General features: G+C 45.2%; 1 protein-coding gene across 1 annotated transcript in view; it reads left to right on the forward strand.

Moving 5' to 3' along the window:
• The window catches only part of LOC146833817 (dimethylaniline monooxygenase [N-oxide-forming] 2-like), a 602,486-nt gene that overhangs the window by 446,486 nt on the left and 132,623 nt on the right, over positions 1–23,377 (forward strand). Inside the window, exon 6 of the mRNA XM_085600095.1 lies at positions 2,134–2,327. Coding sequence (XP_085456221.1) covers positions 2,134–2,327 — 194 coding nt within the window. The remainder of the gene's footprint in view (positions 1–2,133; positions 2,328–23,377) is intronic.

The raw sequence follows: 23,377 nt of genomic DNA on the forward strand, positions 1-23,377 counted from the left end.
AAAAAAGTTTTCTGCTATTAAAGACTTTTCATTAAAACTAGGTAGTACTTTTATTGGTAAGATATTATTTCCAGTAACATGTGTGATTATTCTAGTATTAATTCTGAGATTAGGATGTCTATGTAGCAAAAGAAGGAAAATACAAAATAACATAAAAAGAGAAATTGTAAAGAAAAGAGAGAAAGAAAGAAAAGAAAGAGAATTTGAAGAGGTAGAATTAGAAGAGTGGAAAGAAAATATGTATAAAAATACAAGAGAAGAAGAGACAGGAGAAACAGTCATGTGATCTAACAAAATATTAAGAGAACTGAATTAATTTCTATTTTACAAATTTTACAAAATTTTAAGGTAGTGTGGTGATGTTAAAAATCCCCAAAGGGGGGATTGATGGAGCAGGTAGAACAACATTTTGTATACCTCCTCTATTTTGCATGAAAAGACTGACTATATAACCTACTGATTATAATTTTACTAACGGAGTGTAGTGTGAAACTAAACAAACTATTTGCATACACCAATTATACGTGGGAAATTGCTATTTGCATGGCAAATTAACTCTAATAACTAAAATATGTACGCATATTAATAGTAGTACATGTGGTAATAGAATATCGCATGATTTATGTTGCTTATGTGATGTTTGCGTTCCTGTTTGGATCCTAAAGGTGAGTATTATCGCTTTAAATGTTGCTATGTGCTAGGAAAATACTAATACATAAAGGGATTAGTGAAGGTTTAACATTAGAATCATAATTTCTTTGTATTAATTATTCTTTTGTGTTTGTTTTGCTTAAGTTGACATTTGGGCCTACTTAAAAATGGCATCTGAAATCGAGTTCAGAAGTGGCCACCGTCTCGTGAGCGCGATGCCTACTGCGCAGACTCGGATGGCTCCGTGAACTTCCTGACAACCTCGGGTCACCATGTTCCTGGTCAAGGATAGGATCTTGGTGGACTGCCAAACTTCAGTCAGTAAAAACTGGTCTAAATGAACAATTGGGACATGCAAGTAAACCTTAAACATTGTTGCATAAGGGCAACATCAGCTACCGAAATGAACCCGCAAAATCCATGGGAACCTCATAGAATAAAAATCGGACATTTTCCAATCAGCCAATCACAACTTTCCATCGCCTAAAAATGTTTCATGTTCTCCCAAAATGTATTATAAAAAGAGCAGTAGAATAGGGAGGGGCATTCCATTCTCCATTTTTCCTGACATCTATGCTGGCATTCGGCGGTTTTGATGACTGCACACCCTCTTTGACCCCACAGGCGATGACAGATGCTTGCACGATTTCTGGTCCTTTGGAGATCTTTGGGACTGTAACGTGCTGAGCAAAGAACTTTGGACTTTGAGCTTTGGCCTGCTTTATTTGGACAATTAACGGCTAAATTCGGTTATGCAGAGCCAAATGAATTAGAGAAAAATCCAGATAGCAAGAATAGGTAAATATAAATGTCCAGCGATTTGTATTACTTGACTAAATTTCTAAACTTTGATTAATCATAAATGTCGAAATTAATTGCAAACAATATTTAGATAAACAAATATTTGATTAACAGAAATTACGAGTTTGTGGTTTTTCGATGAAGAGAATAAAGGATTCTGAGTCTTAAAATGTGTTTTAACTGATTCTAAATCACCATCAACCAATCCAACTAATTGGTACGTCGACCAAGTGGGTGGAGTGCCTTGATGTTTGGGATTAGGAATCTATAGGTGGTGAATGCTAATGTATATTTTGTAAAATAACTTTTCTTCCCTATAGGTAATAAGGTACCCCCCCACATGCCCAGCACAAAATCATCATCCCTCCTGTGTGCAGACTCATGAATGGAGACGTGTGAGTGTTGGTGTTATGGGCCCCACCAATGACTGCGTGTGTGAATGAGCTAGTGTGACGTCAGGTCTGCGACACAGGGAGGATAGTTGTATATATATATTTGTCCCCTTCTTTTCCCCTTTTCTCCGATCTCGCGCTGGATCATCACAATGACATAAAACAGGTGTTTAAGTGAAGTTTAAATGTATGTTTTATTGAGACTTTTTGATTGCACTGCACTGGGCCAGGGTGGGAGAATACAAAGAGTACATAAATGTAGATGCTGTTTGTCTGGTTTATTTTTCAGGTGCTACTTAGCAGCAGGAGAGGTGCCTGGATCGTGAGTCGTACCGATGAAGGTGGCTACCCTTACGACTTGTTATTCCTGACCCGCTTTAAGACTTGGCTCCGGTTGTCTTTGCCTAATCCAGTGGTGTTTTGGCTGATAGAGAGGCATCTGAATCGTTTTAATCAGTCAAACTATGGCCTACAGCGGGACAGGTGTGTTTTACTGTGTTAAAAAGCTTTTATTGATTTTCTTTGAAACAAAAGCAGGTCCAGCATGACTACCTAAGAGTAGTGAGCAGCTTGTGAACAAATATTGTGCACTAATGTTTTGCGAATGGAATTAAATTTCATGACTGTCCTATTTACTAATACCATTCGCAGTGGATTGTAATCCAAACTACCTCAATACTGTTCATGAGGTAGGTCACAAATCCCAACACACTCCAGTTGGCTACCATTACTGGAATGGTGACTTGTGGGGGTCACACATAGCACATTTTCTTGGGATTCCTTTCCCCTTCCAAACAAACATTTTATTAACATGGACAAAACAGAAGGGGTTCACAGCAGGCCCCTTCCTCTTTGTGAATAGATTACCACCTGCTTTGACGTGTCAGAATCTTACTAATGGTTTATTGCTGAAATTGTGATTGCAAACCATTGCTAAATAGCATTCTGAATTGCAATTTGTGAGGACACCCAAACTGTGATTCAGTATGCATTTCTAAACCTGTTTTGGGATTGGGATTGAATCACAAAATGGGTTTAGTGCACATTAAAAAGACATTTAAACATTACAATCCCGCTGAGTTTTCAGGGTTTATGGCTCTAAATGACTTTGGACATCAGGTTTATGGTTCTCTCCATCATACCATTTAAAGTGGGCAATCCCCACATATGCCTCAAAGGGCAGGATCTCTAAAATATGTTTGGGATATCCACTTACTGACTTCACATACAAAGAAGTCCTAATTTAATAGGTTGATTTAATAGGTTGATTCAAACCAATAATACCTAGATCCATCAAAATCTGTTAATCCATATGACTACAATATCTAAAGCTTCAAAGCACATTCATATACACCACCTGATTAGCATGCTAAGTAGTCAAGTTCAACATAAATTAATTTAATACCAAGGTAGATACAACCTCAATGGCAACTGGAGTAGAAAAGAACAACCTGTTTCTGTTAGAGAAGATATTCCAGTAGTATGTCTTGGACTCCATTTAATCTCTCCTAGTCATATATGTGACTGTGCATCATAGAAAGAAATATAAGCAATTAATTTTCATTGTTCTTTCCCAAAGAGTTTTAAAATTGTGATAAAGCAATTCTGTCTCACACCATGCTGGACCAAACTTGTGTTACGTCCATAAAGATTTTATCCACAGCATTCAGTATATCCACAACCATATATACGGATCTCCTACCCTATTTTTGTACAATAACCTATCTTTCCACAATTACCTTCTGCTAGTTTAGTTACATTTTAATCTAAACCTTCAATGTGTTATCCTTAGCCCACAATGTTCCTTTCATGACTTTATCGATTGGGGAAATATCAAAATCAACCCTTTTGATGGGTCTAAACCTTCCTTTTAAATATTTAAAAGCAGGGCATGTAAAAAGTTCATGCTCAACATGTCCTTATAGTGACTGACACATAAAAGCTATTTTCAATGTATCAATGCTGGTTGTTCCATAGAGAAACACTGGGTTGCCCTATTACATTCAATTATGCTATATTTGGCTAGAAAGCAACTAGAAACATAATTCAAGTACTCTTTGGAATATTTATTACAAGTTAAAGCACTAGTGAAATTGAATTTTTAATAAATATTAAAGAACAGTTACTTTTAGAAAGCTACCTTTACCCTGCCTAAAGCCTTAGGAAGCTAATTTGCATTAGCATCCAGCTAAGCGTTCAAGCCCTGAATGAGGTGTGAAAACTGCTACCAGAGCAGAGCAAAGACCTGGTTGTGGGAAGATGTTGTGTTCTTGTTTCAGGTTGACCAATTGGGTAGTGCCCAGGAACTTAATTTACTTCAAAGGTGCATCCCCGTCGCAGGCAGATTTCAGACAGCACCTGGACTGCCCCTTTCTTTTGTTAAGGCAGCACTAATCCCAGTTGGGAGGGAGCTGCTTCCCCTAATTGTTTGGAGTGACCTCAGAGGAGAGGTTGCTCATTTTCCTGGCCACACCTCTGTGGTGGGCACACTGGCTCTGCACAGGTGGAGAAGGATTTAGGTAGTGAGAAGGATTTAGGGAGAGAGGCCCTTTGGGATTGTCTTTAGTGGGCACCACAGGAAATGTGCAAAAGTGGGCTGGGTAACCCCTAGGAACCTTCATCTCGATGGTTAGTGAGAATGCAGAAGTCAACCCACTAGACATACATATGGCATCCCCTGTGCCCTCTAGAACGACACTGGACCTGCAGAAGAATGGAAGAGGAATGAACCTGCTACCGGAGACCCGAGATGGGTCATAAAGCTGACCTCCTGTTCAAGTTACAGGGACACAACAAGGTGCAGAAGGGAGGCCTTTTCTGAAGATTCTGAACTGTCCAATCCATCTGGACATGCCTTGGACCCTGCTGGTGGAATCTGCTAGAGTGATTCCTGACCCCTAGGTCTCCTCCTGAGGTCTTGGAATCCTTGGCTTTGTCTGGATGGACTTCTCCTACCACCCCTGAAAACCTTGGATTTAGAAACCTTTGAGTTTCAAAGACCTGTGGAGGACCGGGACAAACCTCTCAAGCCAATCTGACCATGGTGCATTGCCATTGGGCTAAAGATTCAGGTTTCTATCATGGTGAGCTTTTTCAAGATGACAAATCCTATGCAACTGGACTTTGTGGAGATGGTATCCAGCCTAGGGGAGCCTTCTTCTGCTACACCCTGCAGCTAAAGACCCACTGGAGAAACCCAAGTTCAAAAAGGTGACAAAGTGTGAATGAAGACAATCTGATCGGGTGAAGGGGATAAAAGTATCCAGCAGGTGAGGAACTTTCACTGTGTATGCAATTTCATGTTCTTCTGCTTTGAGAATTCCCATAAAAAACAAACAGCTTCTCCGAAACTGAGTACCACTGCTATAAGACTTTGTGGAACCCTCTTTGGCTGCAGCCTGCTGCCTTGCCACGCTGGAGACTTTGTACTTACATTTTTGAGACTAAGTCCCAGGGCAAATATTCCAATTGGGTGGAACCTGGTGTCTTCATCTTAATCATGCTCCATAGCGGTCAGCCTCAAATCATGCTTAGGTCCCAGCCATCAAAAGCAGGTGACCATGTTTGTTGATTAATGCTTTCAGGTGCTATTTATAAATGTTAAAAGATCATACCTCTAGTTCCTCTTATTAAAGTTTTGTCATTTTGGTGACATTTCTAAAGTGCATCAGCAGTTTAAGTTCAATCAATGATGAGAGTTGGGATAAGTTTTCAAAACCTTTATTCTCATTAAGAGACTATTTTCAGTTGGTCCATAAATCTAATACGTTTACAGAAATATCATAAAAAAGAATGGTTAGGATAAAGCATCAAATATTGCATTAAGGGCAGTTAATACACGGGAAGAAATCCCTATTCTAGGCACAGGATCAGAGTTTTAGATTTATAGAACCCATGAAGAGTTCAGGTTAATATGTAAAAGAGTAAGATCAGTGAAGCATAAATCTTCAAAGCCAAATTAGAACAGGAGATATTTCCATAAAGAGTAGATCATGAGACTCAGCTGAGTTTCAATAAATCCAAGTAAATCATCATACAGTTGCAGTAGCAATCTGCCAATGATCAAAATGGCAAAGTGAAACAAATCGGTAACAGCTGCGACTGTAGCCACAACCGTCAAGAGTCTGGCAAGGGAAAAAGAAAAAGTATTCTACAACTTAGGAACAGGCACTAATATAAAAGTCAAGAATACATGTCGAAAACATTGTATCAGGTCTCTTTCTCCATGGACGAATAGGATGGCCGCATTCTTCAGTAAGCAGGTTCTGCTCCTCTGTTCCCTCAAAAATACATGTGGCGTGTAAAATTATCACAAGGTTAGCTACAGACAGTCTTTTGTAGTTAGATTTTGGAAACATAAGACTTAGTTCACATAGGCATTATAGAATAGGTTGATCCTTGACATCTCGATTTGTTTCACTGCAAGAACAATGAACTACTAACTAAAAGGCAAAATCACTTCTAGGTAATGCATTTCATTCAATACGAATAAAAATTATTGTCCATAATGCACAAGGTATTCTATTCAAATATTATATGAAACATGAGAAAATAGGAAGTTCTTGATATTTATGAACACAATGTTGCTTATGAATAATACATTTGTTAAAGCAAAACATTATGCAGCTATGACAAACATTCCTAAACAAGTCACTTTAAGGTCAAGCTTATAATTCACTTTGTGCACATTTCAACAATATTAGGTTTGATTCTAGTTAAATAAAACTTGCTTCCTAGCCTTTCTGTGGCCTGTACGGATAACTATGACTGCCAATAGCAAATCAGTTTATTGAACTCAAAGGTTTTCCCATCTGACAGCACTTCACCCATAGGACAGCAAAGTCTAGAGGCCCTGCATAATAAGTTAGGTGGTATGCAGTAGAAACTCCGAGCTCGATGAGCCATTTAATAGCAACTAATATATTATTGTCCAGGCCATACATTCAAGTAAGAGAAAAAAAATGTACATAAAAGTCGGAGGGCAAAAACAGTTAGGAAGGTATTAATCACTGTGTGGGAGGGACAGGTGGTTATAAAGGATGCTGTTGCCAATAGTATGGTAATAAATATATAAGTCATTGCAAGCTAGGCCTCATGCAATCTTGGTGGGTGCAAATCTTCTCTCTCTCTGTTCTTCATCTACCACTCCAGAGGACATATAGCTGGGTTCATAGTAGCACCCAAATAGTCACAAAATCACAGGTTTCTTATAATGATGCTCCCACCCACAGCCCCTTAGTTTTAGACCATGTTGGGTTGGGCCTGCTTGAGCTAAATGCAGGCATGACTTGTATGCCTCCCACTGCTGGGTGGTCCTGTATGGTTCAGTAGGAGTGGTAGAGCTCAGTAGACCCTTCTTGACTGATGTCTTTGCTGTGTCTGTCCTCTGTGTCTTGTGCACAGCCATGTGCTTCGTCCTGGATGGTGTGTAATTATGTGAGAGGAGGCCAATCTCCAGTGGATCTTAGCCGGGGTCTATGGATCTTCTCATTGAGTTTTCTTTCTCAGTACCAAAAACAAAGTGAAGAGTCTACCATGGATTACAGCGGTGATCTGAGGGAAGTCAAAGTAATCATTGGTTGCATAATGTGAACTGTGTTTAGTACCAGTCCTCTCAAGGTTCTTTGGCTTCTGCTGGAACTAACACAAAAATAACATTTTCTAGGTGCCAATCAGTCACAGGGTTTTTGTTCTTGTTGGGAGAAACCAGAGGACATGAATTCCATGGATGGCAAGATATTACAGGTGCTCCTGCTTCTAGGCATGCCACCGGGGCACCAGAGTCTCATGAACTCACCACATGACCTAGCATAGCAGATCCTTACTTAGGTTGCAGGAGGCTGCATTCCTCTCCTCCTGCCCCAGCCTTATGCAGTACTCCTTTTCTAAGCAACCTCTCTTTAGTGCAAAAGTGCTATCAGTCCCTCATCAGCAGTCAGTCAACTAGTTCTCCAAAGAGAGGCTTGAGACAACACTTTTCCTGACAGATTGAAGAACTTCCAGGTTTCTGTTCTCAAACCTGTTAAATGGGAGTTGGCAGTCAGCGACCTTACCCCTGGACCAAAGAAGTGTTTCTCAGTTTTCACGTCTTTACGACCCCAGATTGTGGTTGATGAGAGATCTTCTCATAATGACTGGTGGTTTCTGCCCCATGCTTAAACCAAGTTTGACTGGTGATTTCTACTGCGTACTTATTGCACTTTTTCAAACAGGCTTTTTGTTTTCCACATGTCAGCTCTAGCACTAGTTTCAAGCAGTTCCTGCCTTTTATGTATTGTTTCAAGACTGGTCTAGCCATAGTGCTTGCTCACAGCGTCAGTCAGCAGCAAGATGGAGTTGGGATCTCCTACTCAGGGAGACCAAACACAAGGGCACAAAATATGGTGAGGCTTTCCCATTGAACTACCTCTGAAACCTTTGGGAGTAATACGTCCAGACATATTGAGGCAGGAGAGTACAGAGGTTTTCCGAACAATTCTGGACTTCTACCAGGCACACCCTAGAGCCAGGTCATCATTAAAAGGCCTCAGGAGAGCTTTGTAGAAGCCCTAAATTTAATTGATATCTGGGCTCTCGTATCCTCCATCTTATGTAACGTTCCAGGACATTAAATCCAAATGAATTCTTGAGTGGCCACACCCATAAGTAGCACATGTAGCACCCATAGTCCAGGCACATCCTACAGCACATATATAAATTACACACTTGTTTCTCATGTGTGGCTCAATTACAAGAGCAATATATTCATCGTGTAAACATAAGGAATTGGATCAACCTAATCACCTCAATCAATATTCAGATAGGAAGATGTTGGTGGGATTCAGTATCATTATTGTATCCTGCGCTACTGACATGAACAAAACACAATCTGGGGCATCAGGGCGGACTGATCCATGGATCTGGGACATTAGCTCAATGTATGTTAATGGGCATTCGCATTGGCCTACCCACCCATATCGTGAGGAACGCTCAATTCAAGTTGCTGCAATGCTATTATTTGCAACTGACCTATCTTAATCATTGGTCACTGCGTAAAACGTACACGACTCCTTATGCCCCTGCATGTGGAAAAACACACTCACATAGGCATGGGCATGTCCTGTTGGTCCCCAATATAATCACTGCTTCAACATTTAAAACTGTGTTGCATAGGCCTGAGTTGTGCCTCCTTGGAATAATACTGCTTCGTCAATCAGGCACTTTTGTTGGCTAAATGTCAAATAGCTATGGACTGGAAACCCATTGGCCGGGGATGCCTGGTTTCACCTTGGAGATACCCTGGAGGGACCATCTCACAGGGATAGCCAGGACGGGTTCCCCAGCGGTCTACAGCGCCAGGACGCCTCAGGGCAGCAGTGCGCTTTACAAGACACATACATACATTGGGGGGCCTGAAATAGAACGCTGGTTTTTGGAGGCAGAGAAAGGAGAGGATGCTTAAAATGTTATAAAACTGAACCTAAAAGAGGGTTTATCAGGATGTTGGCGTTGCAAAACTGGGATAATTGGTTGTTATTGCTGGCTAATAGAAGTAAGGATGACATGCCAACTTAGATTCATGCAAAACTCAAAATATATTACTGTGCACACTCCAAGGTGCCAAATCACCAAGACCCTGAATTTAATTAGACCGGTGTATTTCAGCCCCTGCACAAAGCCCTGCTACGCAGGGGATAGAATTCCAAGATGTGTGGTATTCACCTCACTTAGGAGCATATTAACAAGAGGAGGAGATAAAATTATCGCCACTTTAGCGTCTGTTTTCGGGCCAAAAAGCGGCGATAATTTTATCGCAATATTAGCAAGGACATGCTAGCGCGTGTTTCCGTGATTTAGCACCCGCTTTGCATCGCATTGTTAATGAGATGCAAAGTAGGCGTGCCTCAATAGACTACATGGGAAAATATCGCGAAGGCAGCTTCGTGATATTTACAACAATGCCCTGGCCGGCATAGCGATAAACAAAATCACACTAACCGGCCATTAACGCTGGATTTTAACGTCTGCTAAAATCCAGTGTTAGGCATACTTTGCATGGGAGGTGGAATGTGGGGTTACGACCACAGGGTCGTATCAGCAAGGTCATCGTTAGTTTTCCAGCGATGTTGGGACATTTCTCTGCTATCGCTGGAATTTTCATTGCCAATGCGCTAAGTGTTGTAAATACAACGCTAGCTTGGCGATGAATTCCAGTGATAGCCGGCGATAGGGAAACTCGCGCTAGGCGCGGCCAGCGATAATTATCGCTGCCGCTTGTTAATATGCCCCAGAGTAATTACAGGTTGCTTTAAATATCTCACCCTTTGCTAAGTTTTGCCACTCTTAATGGAACTTAACCCCTTGCATGCCCGCCCCTTTCCCCGCCCAGTGCCGCGCTTTTTATTAGCGGGCGGAGTTCATGACGAGCTGGACTTGTCATGGGCACAGCGCCACCGCAGCCCATGACGAGTCCAGCTCGTCATGGGCACTGAAGGGGTTAAATGAGGAAAAGTGTAGGGTATTTACTGCAACATGCAGATTGTGTTGCTCTGCTGTATGGACTGGCAGCAGCTCAATGAGGATCACTTCAGGAGGCCGACAATAAAAGCTGTTTACTAGGAGGGTTCTAAAGCCCTCCTCATGTCAGTTTGACATCCATGGGGGGAGACACAATTTCAATTTTGTTTATTGATTTAGACCTCTGCAGAGATCAACAATTTAAAATAAATACATTTACCATATATTTAATATAACAGTTTGACTATAAACATGTTGATAAAAAATGTCCTTTTAAAATATAGGTAAAAAAGATTTCATGAATTTTTACATATTATAACAAACACATTCATTCAACGGATATTCCATTAAGTCAACAAGGTCATTGATAGTAGAAAGAGTATACCTGAAACATATGGGTTTTAAGAAACAATTCTTGGCCTCTACAACATTATTAAGACAGAAATAAAACGCATGGGTTAAGTCCTGAACTCCTCTATTACACAGGGGCGGCTGGTGACATTTGAAAGAGGTGAGGCGTAAAATGATTGGCATACTGCACATACCATCAGGAGAAATGCCAACCCGCAGAGGCGACTCGTTTAAAGAAATGGCAGCACACAATCAGCATGTTTACCCAGCTAACAACTTCTGAAAGTGCCCAATTTCCCGGTCCATTAGCCTTGTTGAAAAGTGTAACCGAAAAAGATGCGCACAAACTCAGGAACAGCTGTTGTTGCATCACCTGTCAGCCACATGCATCAGAACCCATCAGCCACATGAATTCACTTCACGCAGTAATTGCCTAATACAAACAAAACCCACTGGTACAAGGGTCTGTTTAGCTTCATTAATTCATTTGGTATTGCTCTTTTCATGACGCTAGCGTTACAAGAAATACTATTTGCAAAACATATAGGGCCCTAATATATGAACGGACCACCCCGCACCCCCAATCAACATGTGTTAATAAAAAACAGCTATAATTTGGGGATGCAATGGGCCCCTCTGATTCCGGGGTTGTGGTGCCACTGACCTTGCTGCACGTTTGATATCTACGTCTCTTGCTGTAAGGAAGGGAAAGTAATGAAATCAGGAATGCGGATAATATACACCAAATCGCTTTATTTATGTAAACATTGTTTTTTTACCTGGGAATGGGACAGCAAGCCGTTGCATACAAAAAGGCAAGAATCAGAAAACTCTGCAGTTACGAAGCGCTCTATAAATTTCCACACAATGGAATACAATGTTGTGGTAAATGGCGCTGTCTCTTAAAAAATTAAACACTGTTGAGACACACTGGACTTGCATTGATTAATTAACACCACAAACAATGCAGGCCGTTAACTTGTAAGACACTACGCTAATGGAGTAGACGTGGGCTCATGGATGTTCTTCAAGTGACAACAAAACACAACCAGAAACAGCATAGAGTCCCCCCCTCCGCGTACCACCAACAGAAGAAGTGCAGACAGAGATCATGAGACGCCAGCTGTCCAGCGACAGGACAGCCTACCCAGTCAGTAAAACACAAAACTTTCAATCCCAGACTGATAGAACCATCTCAACCAAAAACTGAAGCGCCAAATACCGCACAAAGCCAATGATAGCACGAGAAACCAGCAAGGAGTGGGGAGCACTGGACCACACGCACGCAGTGACTGGAGAACCAACAGACAGTGTCAGTGAAAGCTCGAGAACCCACCCGAACAGGGACAGGAAACTCGGCAGGGTAATTACAAGAAAACGCACCCAGGCAGGGAATTAAGATCCCACCCAACTAAATCACTGACTTGATTCACTTCACATCAATAAATAATACGGGGGCCGGCGCCGCGGCCAAAGGCAGCGACGGCCCGGGTCACAGTCAGGAAACCACCCTAAAATAAATTAAAAAACACTTACCTGACCGGTGACCGCCTCGTCTTCTCCTGGCCCGCGTTGGCGCCTCTCTGCTCCTTCAAACGGTCTGGAACACCACGTCCACATGACGCAACAGTGACAGTGACTGCCTGCAACCCGGCCCTCAGCCAATCCTGGCGTTGCAGCAGCGCCAGGATTGGCTGACGGCACCGCCTACTCCTTGCCCGCCGCCTGCCCATTAGGAGACCGAGGGGCTCCTAATGGGCATGCGCAAGGCAGCAAAAACTCAAGTACGCATGACTGGGCACGGAGTAAAAATTAAGCTCCATGCCCACTCATGCGCACTTGTGCTGCCTTTCCTAAAGGCGTCTGACAATGATGTCAGTCAACATGACGCCGGACCGCCCACGGTCCGACGTCATGCTGACTGACATTCACAGAGGAGGGAGAGCCTGACATTCACAGAGGAGAGGAGGGAGAGCTGCAGGCGCGAGGCGCGGGCGGGGGGGCTACGCCCCCACACCCCAATGGACGCACCGCACCTGCTATTACATTTATTGCATATTCCTGTCCTTTCACCTGTGTCACTCCAGCTACAGGCATTTAAGGGTATCATCCGTAGGCGAAGCCTAATAATGCATCACACTATGTTCTAGAATGTATCTCACATACGTTTGATGAGTCTTAAACTCAATAGTAGATACAAAAGACTTATGGGGGCATATGTATCATAAAATCGTTTTACGAGGCCTTAATAGCGCATTTTAGCGAATCGCTATGAAGGACTCACAAAATGAAATGTATGTAGGTTTCACAAGATTAACTGCGATTCCTACATATTCCTTAATTGCGAATCGCAAATTACGATTCGCAATTAAGGAATACCTTCCCATTCATTCCTATGGGAAGACATTCGCAATTTGTGAGTACTCATTAGGTACTCGCAAATTCTGCATGCAATTTCAAGGGTGCAAGGGTGTCTAAAGGACACCCTTTTGCACCCCTGAAATATGCATGGGTGCACATGTATGTGCGCCACATGGCACTTTGAAAAATGCAAACAAGTGCATTTTTCTAGGAAATCGCAAATTACTACCAACTTGAAGTTGGTGGTATTTTGCGATTTCTTAAGGCAAATTTGCACATTTGGGTGCTTCCACAATTGCATTTAAGAAATCCCAATTTGCGATTCCTTAAATGCATTCTCAAAATAGGGAATCGCAAATCTTGTGATTCCCTATTTTGCGATGGCCTTTTCCCAAAAGGATTTTTGCCGTTCGCAAACGGGCCGATTCTGAGAATCGGCCCGTTTGCGAACAGGAAAAAGGCTTGACACATATGCCCCATAGTGAGATCGTTTGGAGCAATGTGCCATATCAGAATCGAAGCTTAATTGAGGAGTCATATTTTTTCAAAATAGCCTAATGTGTGCTGGATTCCAGAATTCTAAGATCATTTCAGTAAATTGGAAGTATTCAAGGGCTGTCCTAAAGTTTTAGTTAAAAGTGTATAAATTTGTTCCAGCCTTAAAAGTTTCATGTTTTAATAAGGCCCTTAAAGAGCTCTTTTCTGCATGTAATAGCTTAAATGCCCTTCTGATTATGTTGGCCAAAGCTTTTGATAAGGCGCCGGCAATTGAGAGCTCTAAACAAAGTATTTGAACAGGTGTAATTTGGCTCAGTAGCGTTATTTTGCATAGCAATGTACCTTTGAATGCATTTAGAATCTGCCATCTGTGAGTAGGAAGATATTCTGTTGCATAAGTTAGGGTAGGGGGAATTTTTGCTTTATAAATTACAAGAAGAGAATGAAAGTGTCTTCTACCAGAAAAGGATGAAAATCTCTCAAGGTATTTTATATGAGCAACTGCTTTTAGATCGATATTGTGTGAGAAAGTGCCATCTTTCTTGCATGGTATGCCCCCACTTTTTGCTAAATTGCTGAATGTACTTTTACTGAGTGTACCCTGGACTCCTGCCAATCAGGGGCCCAGGGCCTATGTTCCTTCCTTAAACCACACAAACTCCAAATTGGCAAACCCTGGCCACATGTCAGCCCCTAGTAAATGGTACCCTAGGTACTCAGGGCCTTGTGACCAGGGAAGGCCTCTAAAGGCTGCAGCACTCATTGTGCCACCCTTAGAGGCCCTGTACCCTTACACACACACACTGCCTTTGCAGGCTGGGTGTCTGGGTGCAGGACAAAATGAAGAGTCGACATGACACACATCTCTGTGTGCCATGCCCATCACCTACACTGCCATGGCATATATCAGCCACCCCTCTGGCTGGGTGCCTTATGCCCATGGTGTGGGCACAGGAGCAGGAGCCCTGTGCCCCTACAGTACCCCGGTCCATTCCTGGGCACTGTAAGTGCAGTGCTGCCATTTAAGAGTACATGGTGCTGAGAGCTCGTCAAACACGAGCTCCACAGCACCATAGTGGCAACACTGAAGACTGGGAAGTTTGGCATCAAACTTCTCAGCACATTAAACCCACACTGATGCCAGTGTGGGATTTAATGTACCAAGCACCCCAGAGGGCATCTTAGAGATGCCCCCTTACAACTAACCTACAATCCACGTCTGCTCTGAGGCTGCCCAGGCTGCCACACAGCAGACACGTTGCTGGACCCCTGGGTGGGAGAGCCCCTGCTCTCCCGGGCCTGCAACAATGCACATCCTGGGTGAGGTGAGAAATCTCCTCCCCCAGGATGAGCAAAGGGAAGCTTCAAAGGCCTGCCGCCTCTTGGAGTTTCCCCAGGCCACTGCAACCCCCCACTCTGGCGGGAAGCTTGGCTGGAAACCCCATAAAAGGACAGGGTTTGTGCCAGCCTGCCCACCCCACCCCTCAGGTGGGGGAGGCGAGGTGAAGCACATCTCCGGGCTCTCGCCATCTTGAAGATGGGAGGCCCTACCCTATCAGGATTAGGCTATTGCCCCCCTCCCACAGGAGAGAGGCAGGATAGGGGGTGTACCCACCCCAGGACAAGGACCCATTGGACCCTGGCCTCACCTACCTGTAACGCCCCTAAATCTAGTATTTAGGGGCACCCTGAACCTTACTTCCCCAGATTCCAGATCCAAAAAAACTACAAGAAGAGCAAGAAGAACAAAGACCTGCCCTGCAGCTGCTAAAAAGAGGAGAAGACACCAACTGCTTTGGCCCCAGCCCTACCGGCCTGTCGACTCTCGAACCTGCACAAGCGCGGCATCTCTCGTGGCCAGCAACCTCACCAACCCCGGAGGACCTGGCTACCTTTTGGCTCTAAGCCCCTGGGACTCCCATGAGTAGAGGCTCTACTCCGAAACCTATTTCTAACCCCTGGCAGCAGCCCGGAACCGCGAACCCAGCACACTCTGCACCAGCCAAGCCTGGCCAGTGCCGGAGTGAATAAAGACCCTGAGGACGACCCCACGGCGACTGTGACCCCGAGTCCGGCACCCAAGGACCCCCCTCGACACTCCGGAAGAAGCCTGTAGCCTCAGAACCAGGTGCCCCGCCAACCGCGATCAACAGGTAAGATTCTCGACACCAAAAGGCACCCCTGCACGCGGCGCCCTGCGGCCCCCTGTGCCCAATCCCGGGGTACCCACCTAACCTACAACTACCCAACTTACCTCTCGAAGTGGTGGTGGCACCTGAAGCATCCTCGTCCCCGAGCTTGCAGCCTTTTTCCTAACCGGAGCATTCCCATTGATTTCCATTGAGCGCCCAACGGCTCAAAAGCACCCTGCACCCAGCCGGCCGAGTGGCCTTGGCAGTGCAATCTCTACACTAGCCTACTTCCCCACTTGCCCTGAGTGAGTGACCAGGAGCCCAGCTCCCACAGCCGCGTGGCCTGCTGGTCAGCAGCCACCAAACCAGGCCCCCCTATTCCTCATAGGCTAACATTGGGCTTAACTCTCTCTGCACCCGGCTGCCCTAGAGCCGCTGAGGGTGAACTAACTGCGCCTATCTGACCTTGGGGGACCCCTGAGTCTATGCCCAGAACCTCACCTTTGCCAGTCGAGAACCTACCTGAAAACCGCTAACTCTATTTTCTACATAGGGTAACATTGACTGGCTTTTTCTTGAAATTTCGTCTGTGTACTTTTCAAATCTTCAAATATTCACTAAAAATCAGCCGAGCGACAAAAATGCAAAAACTCACCTGTTCTCAGGTGGACTCACAGGGCTGGATCTTGGTGCCCAGCCCTGGCTCGGAAGAATACTCGCAGCTATACTTACCAGTAACCCAATTTTCTCCCATAGGAAACCATTGACTGCTTTTCTGTGAAATTTCTTTTAAGTGTCGATTTCTGCAATCTTGAAATATTCTTTTAAAATCGTACAATTTCTGCAAACGTAATTACTTACCTGTTTTTGATAAAGTCCCCAGTATTGAGTCTAGGTACCCAGTCCTGGATTACAAAAGTAACGATAAAGTAATCTACCTGCAATTTGAATTTCTTGCCATAGAGATCCATTGAATGTTTTCTTTGAAATAGCTAAATATTATTTAAAAATCATTACAGTAATTAAGTCGACTTTCACCACTTGATTCTGAATACTGTCCCAGAGCTGAATCTAGGATCTAGACCTGGAATTTCAAAAGTAATCTAAAAAGTAATCTGTTACAAATAACCTGAATTTACCATTGAGCTCAATGCATTGTTGTGTTTAGGAAATAGGATTGTTTATTGCAACCAACTGTGACTGTTTACAAAAATCAATTGCTTATTGCAAAAGTATTTATATTCAACTTCTCATCTTAAAAAAGTATATTTTAATTCCACTTGTTGGTTCTAAAATAAAACAAGCATATATTTTTTGTATATAAACCATTGGCCTAGAGTTCAGTTATTGAGTGTGTGAAACCTTTTGCTGACTGAGTGTGCACAACAAATGCTTTACACTGTCCTCTGGTACTGCCTTACTGCTCGACCAAGCTACCACTTTAGAGAGGAAGGTCATACCTAACTTTAACCTCTATCAGCCCCTGGGGGACTGTGGACTCTGTACACCCTGTACCTATTAGGGAACAGTATATACAGAGCCACTTTGTCACATTGGTGGATCAGCGGTGGGATACAAACTTGCATTTGTTGGACTACTTGGTTACCATCTGATCACACGACAGAACTCTTAAAAATTGCCTTTAGAATTCTGATTGGTCTTTCCAAAATTACTAAAAGTCTTGCTAGGGCCTTGCTTAAGTCCCATTAGAATTTTAGAAAAATAAAAGTCACTATAGTGAGGGTAGAGGGTTAGAACCGTCAGGTTAGAATGTCTCAAACAAACTCAGCTATTAGTGATAATAATAACATGGACCTGGTGGAGGAGCTCGACCTCACACCTTACTTACACTTGTCTTTCAAGGAATTGAGGTCCTTATGTAAACTTAAAAATTTACAAATGGGTCTGCATCCAACCAAACAAGGGCTCCAGGAGCTCCTGGCTGAGTATGCTAATGACCACCCATCTGAACATGGTGATGGCCAGTCAGATGAGGAAAGGGAAACAGAGGAGGTTGACAACAACCCCCCATGCTATTCCCTAGGGAAGAGAGGGCACCCATACCCTCCAATCCAAGAATTAGCATCTGGGCACCTAGAGACTACACAGGTGGCTCTGGTCCCAGAGAGAACACTGGGGGACCCCCCAGTGAAGAGGACAGCCTTGTGAGGCTGGCCAAAAGATTAGAGCTAGAGTCCAGGCTCCTGGCTATAGAAAAAGAAAGGAGAGAGATGGGTTCAGCACCCATCAATGGTGGCAGCAATACTAAAAATAAGGATAGGGAGGAAACTTCTGACCTTAAGATCCCCAAAGTGATTGTCCCTAAATGTGAGGAAGGTGATGAGATCACCAAATGGTTCACAGCCTTTGAGAGGGCTTGTGATATCAGAAAAGTAAAGAAACCTCTCTGGGGGCACTCCTATGGGAACTGTTCTCTGGTAACTGCAGAGACAGGCTTCTGACCCTTTCTGGGCCAGAAGCAGGATCCTATGACCTCATGAAGAAAGCTCTGATTGAGGGATTTGGATTCACCACTGAGGAGTATAGGATTAGATTCAGGGGGGCTCACAAAACCCAGACCCAGTCCTGGATTGATTTTGTAGACTTCTCAGTGAAGACACTGAATGGTTGGTTATCTGGACATTGTGTGCAGGATTTTACTGGATTGTACAATTTATTCATGAAGGAACATATATTAAGTAACTGCACAAATGAAAAGTTGCATCAGCATTTGGTAGACCTAGGCCTAATTTCTCCCCAAGAATTGGGAAAGAAGGCAGACCACTGGGTCAAGACTAGGGTGACCAAGACAACCACTGGAGGTGACCAAAAGAAAGTGGTCACAAACCCCCCCCAGGGGAAAGTTGGTGAGAATCCCCAAGATAAAAAGTCTGAGTCTTCCAAAGGGCCCCAAAAACCTGTTCAGGGGGGTGGGACCCAAACTACTCCCTATGTGTCCCAACCATATAGGGGGAAGAACTTTGATCCCTTAAAGGCCTGGTGTAATACCTGTAAAAAGCAAGGACACCTAACTGTAGCTTGCCCCCCAAAACAAAGCCCCTAAGGCACCCAGTACAGCTACTCCTGGGGCAGCAAGCATACAAATGGGGTCAGAGGTGTACCCTGAGCAAATCTGGGAACACACTGAAGCAAGTTTAGTCTCCTTGGGAGAAGTGGAGTTTGCCACTGTAGCTGTGTGGCCCCCCAACTTAAAGAAATACTTACAGTACCCCTGGGTGAATGGAACTAGGGTAGAAGCTCTGAGAGATACAGGTGCCAGTGTCACTATGGTGAAAGACACACTGGTTTCCCCTGAGCAATACTTGATTGGGAAGTCTTACCCAGTCACCAACGCTGACAGTGTCACCACTAGTCATCCCATGGCCATGGTAACATTAGGCTGGGGGGGGGGTTACTGGCCTGAAACTGGTAGTGGTCTCTCCAAGGTTGCCAGCTGCATGTCTGCTTGGAAATGATCTGGAAACCTCAGCCTGGGCTGAGGTTGAGCTAAAGGCCCATGCAGCCATGCTCGGCATCCCTGAATTGGTGTGTGTGCAAACTAGAGCACAGAGCAAGAGGAAGGGTGACAAAGTAGGTCTGGAGCCTGAAATAATGGCCCAACCAACCAAGAGGAAAGGCAAGAAGACTGGGGAACCAGCTTCTGTACAGCCAAACACTCAGAACCCCTCTCCCCCAGGAGAGGATTTGGATACCCCTGAGGGAACAGAGTCCATGGAGCTTGACCATTACCAGGTGGAACTCTTGGGCCCAGGGGGACCCTCTAGGGAAGAGCTGTGCCAGGGTCAGCGAGACTGTCCCACTCTCGAAAGCCTGAGACTACAAGCTGCTTCAGAAGCCAGGGAAGATGTCAGTGGTACCCACAGAGCTTATTGGGAAGAGGGATTACTGTATGCTGAGGCAAGAGACCCCACTCCTGGAGCCACCAGGAGGGTGGTAGTGCCACAGAAGTACAGGGAGTTCCTCCTAACTTTGGCTCATGACATCCCCCTAGCTGGGCATCTGGGGCAATCCAAAACCTGGGAAAGGTTAGTGAGTCACTTTTACTGGCCCCAGATGCACCAAAAGGTGAAGGAGATTGTCAGCTCCTGTGTTACCTGTCAGGCCAGTGGGAAGACAGGTGGCCACCCAAAGGCCCCCCTTATCCCACTACCAGTGGTGGGGGTCCCCTTTGAAAGGGTAGGTGTGGACATTGTGGGTTCACTTGAACCTCCCACAGCCTCAGGGAACACATTTATTCTAGTAGTAGTGGATCATGCTACTAGGTACCCTGAAGCAATTCCACTTAGGACTACTACAGCTCCTGCAGTAGCCAAGGCCCTCCTGGGTGTCTTCACCAGGGTGGGTTTTCCTAAGGAGGTGGTTTCAGACAGAGGTTCCAACTTCATGTCTGCTTACCTAACACACATGTGGAAAGAGTGAGGGGTGCAGTACAAGTTTACTACACCCTACCACCCACAAACCAATGGCCTTGTTGAAAGATTCAACAAGACATTGAAGGGCATGATCATGGGACTCCCTGAGAAACTCAAAAGGAGATGGGATGTCCTGTTGCCATGCCTGCTTTTCGCTTACAGGAAAGTACCACAGAAGGGAGTAGGTTTCTCACCCTTTGAACTTCTGTTTGGTCATCCTGTAAGGGGACCACTGTGTCTTGTAAAAGAGGGCTGGGAGAGGCCTCTTCAAGAACCCAAACAGGACATAGTGGACTATGTGCTTGGCCTAAGGTCCAGAATGGCTGAGTACATGGAAAAGGCATCCAAGAACCTTGAGGCCAGCCAGGAGCTCCAGAAGCACTGGTATGACCAGAAAGCTGCACTGGTTGAATTTCAACCAGGGCAACAGGTGTGGGTTTTGGAGCCAGTGGCACCAAGGGCTCTCCAAGATAAATGGAGTGGCCCTTACCCTATCCTAGAGAGAAAGAGTGAGGTCACCTATTTAGTTGACCTGGGCACTAGCAGGACACCCAAAAGGGTCATCCATGTGAACCGCCTTAAACGCTACAATGACAGGGCTGACATCACCATGCTGATGGTGACTGATGAAGAACAGGAAGCAGAGAGTGAACCACTCCCTGACCTCCTATCCTACAGCCCAAAAGATGGGTCAGTAGATGGTGTGATTTTCTCAGACACCCTCTCTGCCCAACAGCAAACTGACTGCAAGCAAGTCTTGCAACAATATGCTAGCCTCTTTTCCCTGACCCCTGGTCTGACAAACTGGTGTACCCATGATGTGGACACTGGTGACAGTGCACCTGTCAAAAACAAAATCTATCGACAGTCAGATCAAGTCAAGGAAAGCATCAAAGCTGAGGTCAGCAAGATGCTGGAGTTAGGGGTCATTGAGCCTTCTGAGAGCCCCTGGGCTAGCCCAGTGGTTCTGGTCCCCAAACCTAATCAACAGGGTGAAAAGAGAGAGATGAGGTTCTGTGTGGACTATAGAGGGCTCAACTCTGTCACCAAGACAGATGCTCACCCTATCCCATGAGCAGATGAACTGAGAGATAAATTGGGGGCTGCCAAATTCCTCAGTACCTTTGACTTAACTGCAGGGTACTGGCAGATTGGCATGGCCCCAGGAGCAAAAGAAAAAACAGCATTCTCCACCCCTGATGGGCATTATCAGTTTACTGTGATGCCCTTTGGGTTAAAGAATGCCCCTGCCACCTTCCAGAGGTTGGTGAACCATGTCCTAGCCGGGTTGGAGTCCTTTAGTGCAGCTGATCTTGATGATATTGCTGTCTTTAGCTCCACCTGGCAGGATCACCTGATCCACCTTGGGAAGGTTTTAGAGGCTCTGCAAAATGCAGGTCTCACTATCAAGGCATCCAAATGCCAGATAGGGCAGGGCACTGTGGTGTACTTGGGCCACCTTGTGGGTGGAGGCCAGGTACAGCCCTTACAACCCAAAATCCAGGCCATCATGGACTGGATAGCTCCAACAACCCAGACCCAAGTCAGGGCATTTCTTGGCTTGACTGGGTACTACGGGAGGTTTGTGAAGGGGTATGGGTCCATTGTGACCCCCCTCACAGAACTCACCTCCAAGAAAATGCCCAAGAAAGTTAACTGGACAGTCAGTTGTCAAAAGGCTTTTGACACCCTAAAAGAGGCAATGTGCTCAGCACCAATTCTAAAAGCTCCAGATTATGCCAAGCAGTTCATAGTGCAGACTGATGCCTCTGAACTAGGGATAGGAGCGGTCCTATCCCAGACCAATGATGAAGGCCAAGACCAACCTGTTGCTTTTATAAGCAGGAGGCTACTCCCCAGAGAGCAGCGTTGGAGTGCCATTGAGAGGGAGGCCTTTGCTGTGGTTTGGTCCCTGAAGAAGCTGAGGCCATACTTGTTTGGCACTCACTTCCTAGTTCAAACTGACCACAGACCTCTCAGATGGCTAATGCAGATGAAAGGGGAAAATCCAAAACTACTAAGGTGGTCCATCTCCCTACAGGGAATGGACTTTGAAGTGGAACACAGACCAGGGACTGCCCATGCCAATGCAGATGGACTTTCCAGGTTCTTCCACTTAGACAATGAAGACTCCATAGGACAAGGTTAGTCTCATCACCTTTCGTTTGGGGGGGGGGGGGGTTGTGTGAGAAAGTGCCATCTTTCTTGCATGGTATGCCCCCACTTTTTGCTAAATTGCTGAATGTACTTTTACTGAGTGTACCCTGGACTCCTGCCAATCAGGGGCCCAGGGCCTATGTTCCTTCCTTAAACCACACAAACTCCAAATTGGCAAACCCTGGCCACATGTCAGTCCCTAGTAAATGGTACCCTAGGAACCCAGGGCCTTGTGACCAGGAAAGGCCTCTAAAGGCTGCAGCACTCATTGTGCCACCCTTAGAGGCCCTGTACCCTTAGACACACACACTGCCTTTGCAGGCTGGGTGTCTGGGTGCAGGACAAAATGAAGAGTCGACATGACACACATCTCTGTGTGCCATGCCCATCACCTACACTGCCATGGCATATATCAGCCACCCCTCTGTCTGGGTGCCTTATGCCCATGGTGTGAGCACAGGAGCAGGAGCCCTGTGCCCCTACAGTACCCCGGTCCATTCCTGGGCACTGTAAGTGCAGTGCTGCCATTTAAGAGTACATGGTGCTGAGAGCTCGTCAAACACGAGCTCCACAGCACCATAGTGGCAACACTGAAGACTGGGAAGTTTGGTATCAAACTTCTCAGCACATTAAACCCGCACTGATGCCAGTGTGGGATTTAATGTACCAAGCACCCCAGAGGGCATCTTAGAGATGCCCCCTTACAACTAACCTACAATCCACGTCTGCTCTGAGGCTGCCCAGGCTGCCACACAGCCGACACGTTGCTGGACCCCTGGGTGGGAGAGCCCCTGCTCTCCCAGGCCTGCAACAATGCACATCCTGGGTGAGGTGAGAAATCTCCTCCCCCAGGATGAGCAAAGGGAAGCTTCAAAGGCCTGCCGCCTCTTGGAGTTTCCCCAGGCCACTGCAAACCCCCACTCTGGTGGGAAGCTTGGCCGAAAACCCCATACAAGGACAGGGGATGTGCCAGCCTGCCCACCCCACCCCTCAGGTGGGGGAGGCGAAGTGAAGCACATCTCCGGGCTCTCGCCATCTTGAAGATGGGAGGCCCTACCCTATCAGGATTAGGCTACTGCCCCCCTCCCACAGGAGAGAGGCAGGA

The sequence above is a fragment of the Triturus cristatus genome, chromosome 4_2 (genome assembly GCF_964204655.1).
Source record: "Triturus cristatus chromosome 4_2, aTriCri1.1, whole genome shotgun sequence".
In the NCBI taxonomy this organism is placed as follows: domain Eukaryota; kingdom Metazoa; phylum Chordata; class Amphibia; order Caudata; family Salamandridae; genus Triturus; species Triturus cristatus.